General features: G+C 48.8%; 1 protein-coding gene across 1 annotated transcript in view; it reads left to right on the top strand.

Annotated features, from left to right (window-relative positions):
• CUTA (cutA divalent cation tolerance homolog) overlaps positions 1-7,765 on the top strand; it is a 12,234-nt gene that overhangs the window by 1,536 nt on the left and 2,933 nt on the right. The window contains exons 2-4 of the mRNA XM_009280615.2: positions 2,433-2,581; positions 6,203-6,262; positions 7,527-7,572. Coding sequence (XP_009278890.2) covers positions 2,433-2,581; positions 6,203-6,262; positions 7,527-7,572 — 255 coding nt within the window. The remainder of the gene's footprint in view (positions 1-2,432; positions 2,582-6,202; positions 6,263-7,526; positions 7,573-7,765) is intronic.

The following is a 7,765-nucleotide window of genomic DNA, read 5'->3' as shown; positions in this document are numbered from 1 at the left end:
GGCGGGTGACCCGCCGGGGAGCGTCGTGGATGCGAACCCAGGCAGCCGTGGAAATGCCTCTGTCTATACCTTTATAAGGGAACCTCTGGGAAAAAAATAAAAAAAAAAAAGAAAAAAGAAAAAGATCATGCAGGAGGAATGTATTCTCACTCTCTGCAGAGAGCAAAGCAAATGTCTTAGGAGGTTTTTTTCCACTTGCGCTGAGGAAGCTCGCAGCCTACTCAGGATTGCCACAAGTTGTGTTTGGTTGGGGTTTTTTTTAACAGAACCTCATCAAAATTAGGCAAAAAGTCCTAACATGGTTATTTTAAACCATAAAGCTGTTTTTAGTTCACCAAAGGCAAAACAAATCTTGCAGAAATCCTAGTCTCTCTAAGCTCAACTATCATTTTGCTGGTCAGTGCTTTTCGGTCAAATACTTAAAATGTCACAGCAGGTTTTTCAATTTTGTTCGCTTTAACATTTTGGCAGTCATTAGTTTATTTGGTTTATCAGGTAGGAATCCTGAAGTTTCACTCCTTCACTTTTGCACCATCCCTTGGCAAATCCAATTATTTGGGGGAAAAAAGGGGGGCTTTTATCTTTCTTTTCAGAAAAAAAAAGGGGAAAAACACCCAAAAACCCAAGAGAGTGCTCACTCTTGTACTAATATTCAATCACAAATGTTTGTGGGGATTTCCTCATCACATGCACTTACATCTCCAAGAAGATTAATGATTGCTGTGCTGAACAGGTCGGATTTTTTTTTCCTGAGCAGGGAAAAATCCTGAGCATGATTACATTCTAATCTGGAAAAATAGGTACACCAGCATATCTATTTGGCTTGTAACTGTCTGAGTAGCTTCTGGGATTCGTTGTATAATATTTGTTAAATGGCTTAGTGGAAAAAAGAGCACAAAAGATGCTCTAAAAATTATTATGAGAAACTTTGTGATAACAAGGAATATTTCCTCAAATGGATTGGAAAAGAGGAGACAACCAATATAGCACATCAGTCATTTTCCAGACGGAAAGGGGCTCCTGTCTTTGTGGTGACGAGATATTTTTTTTAATTCAATCTTTTTTAAAAACAAACCTCTGACATTAGCCCTGTAATGGGAGGTTTTTCAGAGGACAAAGGAGGGTGGAAATAAGAGGGAAAAAGAAATATATCCTTAGTCTTATTAGCATTTTTTTACCACTGTCGTTGAATAAGGGCCAGATGCTGTTTATTTCAAAAACAAGACAAAAGACAAAGAGAAGAGCAGCTGTGCAGAGACAGCGAGCGCTGCAGCCCCGGGTACAGGCACCATCCTTCGGCTATTACTCAGCACTCCAAATTAACCTTGCTATTCCAGCAACGTCCCCGCTGAGATAATTATGTGTTTTTACGTGACTGCGTTTATGGCATGTGAGTCCAAAGAGCAGCTAAGGGGCTTGCCAGGAATAGCATCTAATGTACATCAAAACCAACTTGTTGCCACTGCACTGCCAGGCCACGCAGAGCGCGTTGTTGTTTTCTGCAGCCCGGCAGGACGGAGACAGCCCTACAGACCCGGGCTGTGTCCATTAGGATTTCTGTGCCTGAAAGGATCCCATTTCACTATCCTATTAGGATCAGATAATTAAGATGAAATGAACTTAAAACCTGCATTTAAGTCTTATCCCCCCTTGCCTGCTGTGCGAGTCTGTATCATAGCCCGGGTGGCTGCACAACATCTGTCAGTAGAAGAGAGTAACCGTCCCGGGCTGGCAGGGCAGGACGAAAGCTCTCTGGGTCTTGGCACAGACTGTATTACCCCAGGCAGCAGGCTCCAGCCCACATTTGTTTCCCATGGCCAGATCCCTACCCCTACCTGGCATACTGCTCTCCTCCTTTCCACATCCCCGGGGGAGGCAGAGGGTCCCGTCCCCACCGTTTCCCAGAGAGGTGGACGTGCCTCGCCCTGGGCGCACAGCCAAAGGGTGGCTGCAGCATGTGCCCTCAGCAGGAAAGAAGATGTGCTTGATGTGGGAGTCCACGCCTGGTGGATCCCTTCTCGACCCTTTTTGCCACAGAAGTGTATTTTAACAGAGGCAAGTCAGTGACTTACCTCCTTATTCTTCTTCGGAAAACCAGTCCTGGCTGCTGAGGCCGTGCAGTGGGGTCTGTAACCCCCAGTAGTCCGGGGTGTGCCCTCCCGCAGCACGGGTCTGGGCACCTCTGGGCAGATACAGCCTCAAAAACTGACCCTTTCCTGCCCCGAGCACTTGGCACCGTACTAGACTGGCCCCATTGGAGGGGAGTGAATCTCCCTATGAGCATGTTTTCACTTAAATTACAACTAGCATTACTGTAATGTTGAAAGAAAGAAGACTGGAGACTTCCCCTGAGCCACAGATAATATAAATGCTTAGGTTTACAAAATGCAGTATTTCACCTAACATCATCGCTCATGTATTTTGCATTTTAGGTGGTGACTCTGTCTTTGCTGATGTACCCGGTGCTGAGGAGTCTCGCTCTGCAGCTGCACTCCGCCATCACCGGCAGCTACGTCGCTGGGACCCACTCCATTGCCTTCATCAACTGTCTCAACGAGCAGATTGCCAAGGATATCGCAAGGTACAGAGACACTTCCCCTGCTTGTCTGCTGGAATTGTTTGAAAGCAGCTTCCTGTGGAAGAAAGCCTTTCCTTGTCCCTCGAGAGGAGCTGTACTTTTCTGTACTTCGCACTTCTATCCAAACGGTGCTTCTTTTCTCTTACATTCTCTCTCTCTCTCTCTCTCTCTCTGTATCACATATCCACTTACCAAGAGCTGTGCTTTCTAAAAGAAAGCTGACAATTGCCTCTGAAGTCAATGCCATGGTAACATCAAGCCAATTCTCAATTTATTCCACTGCCTTTTGTTTTCAAGACCCATTTTAAAGCCATGGCCCTAAATCTCTGGGTCCTCAGATGGATTAAGCCCCAGCCCCATGTTCTCTGATATGCCACAGTCCTTCTTCTCTGGAACAACACAGATAAATTCCAGGAGAAGCATTTATGGAGAGGGACAAAGCACAGTACACTGCCATGAAAATAAATAAAAGACGAAAGTGGTCCACAGCAAACACAGAACAGGCACTTGTGAGGGCTTTACCTTGATTTTTTTTTTCTTTTTTAATGTATGAGATACTTTGCATGATATTTTGCATGCGTTTTTTTTCACGTATCTGTCAGTCCCTGACTCAATAGGTGGTTTGTTCAAAGTACTGAAACCATGTTGACTGGGGAAATGTTTATGATGGACCGTTAAGTTTCCTGCAACACCTCCTGAGCTGTTTTCCCTGCTACCCTGCTGCTTGCCAAAAACTTTCCCCATCCTCTGTAAAGTGTTCCCAAATAGTCATTCAGGAACTGACAGGGTACTGAAAGGGATTTTGTGTCACCTTAAATACTGCAACTGTATTAAGAAATTCAAATAGAATAATATCTGTACCGCTTGATGTCTTCGGAAGAAAGGAGTAACTGTACATGGCTGGTGAAAAGAACCTCAGTTCCTGAAAATGCTTCATCTTAACAGCTTTGCAAATGTTTTCCACTCTTTGTTCCTTATCTTGCAGGGAAGGGAGAGGAAATAAATCATTCCCCATTGCTGAGATATATGTACTTTGGTTGCGTTTTTACTGGTGGAGTAATTATTAATTTGTTTTGGAATTTGGATGAATAAGCCCTGGTTGTAGAGGATGACACAGGGCTTCTACACTTATTTTCCCACCCACCGTTTTCCTGGTGCTGTCGTGTTTATTCTTCCTTTACGTTGCTCAGTGGAGCACTCACTTTGACGGATCAGACTGCAAGGAAATTTTCTGCTGGTTTTAAGAAAGAGGAGGTCAGGGTTTGTGAAAGCAGATTAGCTGCATGTAGAATTCAGCATCTGGCTTGTTCATTGCATCAGTTCTAACCCAGCTTATCTGGATTACTATTAACTTAAAATCCTCAGAAGAAACCCCCAGTCCACACAGGAGATACAGTCTCTCCCCTGTGCCTGCTGTGAGCAGTTGACCCCTTTGAGCCGGGCGGTGTGGCCGTTGCACCTCGCATAACTTAGCTAATACCCGAGCAGCCTGTCACCCTCTGGTTCTGCCTTAGGTTTGTGCATATCATTTTCTTTGCTTTCTGCTTATTAATATTTCATCTGTCTCAATTCAGATCCTATTGTGAGGCAGGGACAAAGAAACACACATTAAGTACCCAACCCAAAGATGTCATGTATTATGCAGACGTTTTTCCACAGATCAGCTTCTTATAACGTTTCCCATTCCCGTGATGGCTGCTTGTTTCCGCTCAGCTTGCTAGAACAAAGTTCAGGATCTCAGTTAGGACCACAGCTTATTGGGACAGAGCAGAAGCAATTAGAAGGTACTCACCCAAATCAAAAGGTTCCTGCGCTAAAGTGACTTGGAAGTTGCAGGCAACAAAAACAAAATGATTCATGCCATGTGTCTGACACGATGAACACAGCAGGGATATCTCCGCTCGTGCTGCTGCAGTTTGTTGGTCTACAGATTAACTCAAGATGCTTTACGAGCATTAAATGCCTCAAACTGGCTACACACGGTGAGAGCAAACAACCCGGAGCCTCCTTGGACGGCTGTCCTCTCAGGCCGTGGTTCCTCTGAGCTATCGGCAGAGAGAAGTCCATCTCCATCGCCTTGCTGTGCTTAAACCTTAAGCCCGATCCTACGAGTTAGCTGGGTCCAGGCACTGGTTCTCCAGTGCACTGCTGGAGTGGCGGGATGTCGCAGGATCATCGGGAAGGGCTGCTTTCCTCCCAGCGCCCGGCCTGCTCCTGATTCCTCCCTGCCCCACAGCAGAGCCTGTGCAGCCCCACAAGGGCACCTTTGCCTTGTGCTCGTGGTTGCGAGGTATAAAATTCTACCAACAGGGAAAGCAGGGATGATAATAAAGATGTGCAAAGGAGCTTATGCACATTGAAACAAGAGCCCAGCTTTCCTTATGGGTCAGAGGCCAGACTGCAATGCATGATGCAGTTGCACGTTAGCACCCTGACCGGGGTGTCTTCAGGTCACTGCCGTGGGGGAGGCACCTCTTGTGCTCCTTCTCCTCGTCTTCGGGGGCACACTGGACAGCTTGTTTTGTAATCGCCTCCAGTCTGTACTGTACCCTGGATGCAAGGACAATAAATCTTTAATTTGCTCTGAGCCAAAAACATTCTGGAGAGCATTTTGGATTGGAGCAGAAGTTAATTGGAATGGTTTTAATTCTTTAGCTCACTAAGGGCTAATTTTTACAGGTTATTGAATCGAGCCTTCCAGTATCTAATAACTCCTGCCTTCTCTGCAGTTTAAGGTCATCTAGAAGTTAAATGGTTGCATTGTCAAAGCACGTGGTACAAAGTAGTGCCTGGCAACGCCAGTGTTAAAGAAAACCAAAGGTGAAGTCACTAGTGCAGCGCCTTTAACAGAGCTGCCTGCAAGAGGGACGGGGCTGTCATCTCTGTGAGAAGGGCCCAGGCATTGCTGTGGTCAGAAAACACATTTGACCTAGTTCTAAAAATCCACCCTGAGATTGCTTCAGTACTCTTTAATCACTTAAATATCACTTCTGCTGCTAGACCCAAGCAGCTCTGCAATAACAAATCAGCCCACAACTAAAGGAGGCAGCCAGAGGGAAGGAATTTATTTGGGCTTCAGATTTCTAGGACATTTTGGGTAGAAAAACCTCGATGTTGTTAATTTAACAAGATCCACATTTAGTCTGCTATGTGAGGAAGAAGCACAGTTTGACAGCATAAATACAGGACTGGGAGACAAACCCTTGGCATCCGTCCCAGCCCCGGTTCTCGCGGCCCCGTGGCTCAGCCCCTGCCCTGCTGTCCCCACGGCGAGATGGGCACAGGGCTGACGCTGGGCAGGATCCTTGCACCATGTGAGGCAGAGGTCCCATGTGCTGCTCTGGGCCAGGAGCAACACCCAACCTTCCTGCTTGGCCGGGGGGGGGCGGCGGGGACAGTCCCAGAGCCGTGCCAGGAGGACCTGAGCTGAAGCAGCTCCAGCTGGAGGTCACCTTTGCCTCTGCTTTCCCAGGGTAATAATTAACCCCAGCTCCCCCATCTCCAATGTCAAAGCTGGTGGCGGCGGTCAGGGGCAGCACGAGGGAATGTCCCCGTGACAGGATGCGAGCACTGAGCCGCAGTGAGCTGGGGACAGGCGCTAACTCCCCCTCCTGTCTCACCCAGGGCCATCATGGATAAGAAGCTGGCTGCCTACGTGAACATCCTGCCGAAGAGCTTGGCCTTGTAAGTGGGCTGAATATTCCCCAACGGAGGAGGCAAACCCGGGCTCCCCAGGGCGGGAAGGAGGAGATGGACACCCCGCGGCCGCAGGGAGAGGAGGCAGTTTCCAGAAGGCTGCTGGGTCTGTTTGTTGTTGCAGATGGTAGAGATGATCCTCACCCGTGCAAAGTGCGCTAAGCTTATTAAGGAGTGCAGATGCTCCGACTGCCAGTGGGGACCATTTATTTATTGGTTACTTAGCTACACAGAGATCTAGCAAAGAGCAAGGTGATTTACGGTCCTGCAGACATAGTGCCAGTTTTTAGAGGATCTAAAAAGAAGCTAAGATAGGGGCCAGAAAAGGCCTTTATAATATTAAGCAGCACTTTCAGGAGGGAAGAACTGTATCTTTGACCTTGAAATACGACCAGCCATGCTCTGCAGGTATCCTCAGCCATTCACGCAAAGGGATTGCACTTGTTAGAGGGGTTAAAGAACAAAGCCCCAAAACAGCCATTTCCTCACAGGAGCACCCTGGCCTGGCCCCACATCGCAGCCTCCCCACAGGAGGGGCCTCTCCCAGCGCAACCCCCCCCCAGGCTCTCCCATAGCCCAGCTGAGGCTGCTGAGATAGGGCAAACCCAGCAACACCCGTCTTCCCCTTACGCTTGGTTCCCTACAAGCCACAACGGCCAGAGCCGAGTTGCTGATGCACAGCCCTCCCTGCTCCAGCTGGTTTCTCCTCCATGCCCCGCTCAGGAGACACCGCGACGCCTCCGAATGCCTCCTCGCGCAGGAACCCAGCATGCAGATGAAATCACGATGGCCTTCTGTCAACATAAATGTTTTGAAAGGTCGTATCTGACTCACGAGAAGTACATCTCCTCTCCTGCAGGGAAAGAGAGGAAAAAAGGGTGATGCTGCCGCACTCGGCCTCCCAGCTGCAGCCACGCCGCTGTCCCTGCAGGCACCGTCCCCCGGCCACTGCTTGGAGCAGGGCCACCACCACACAGCCCCCCACAGCCACCCCAGTCCTAGCTCCTTTGCCCTGCCATCCCCCCATGGCAGCTCTCTCGAGGCTGGCACAGCCAAGGAGGCTCTGGTCTGTAAATCCAGGGTGCTCAATCATGTGCACAGCAGACTTTTGGGGCCAGTGATGCTTCTTGAGCACCACTTTGTAAAGGAACGGCCACGTGCGGAAAGCACCAAGCAGGGAAACTAAACCCCTCAGGGGAATCTGCATGGCTGCACCCAGAGCTGTATTTGCTAATGCTTCTTTTAAATCTAGGTATTTCTGGAAAGGTGAACTGGAAGAAACCACTGAAATACTGCTGGTAAGTGACAATTCCCCACATCATGAAAATCCCTGCCCCAGACAGCCCCAGCCAAAAGGGGCTGCAGGGTGGTTTGGGGAGGGTGGCACCAACCTGCTCGAGATTTGGGACAGTACCCAGGGACCCCGAGCACCCGCCTGCGGGCATGGCAGTGCTGGCGGGGGGGGGGAGGCCCGGCTTCGCCCCCCCTCCT

The sequence above is a fragment of the Aptenodytes forsteri genome, unplaced genomic scaffold (genome assembly GCF_000699145.1).
Source record: "Aptenodytes forsteri isolate BGI_AS27 unplaced genomic scaffold, ASM69914v1 Scaffold68, whole genome shotgun sequence".
Taxonomy (NCBI): domain Eukaryota; kingdom Metazoa; phylum Chordata; class Aves; order Sphenisciformes; family Spheniscidae; genus Aptenodytes; species Aptenodytes forsteri.
Note: the sequence above shows the minus strand (reverse complement) of the source record. Positions and strands in the feature narration are given on the sequence as shown.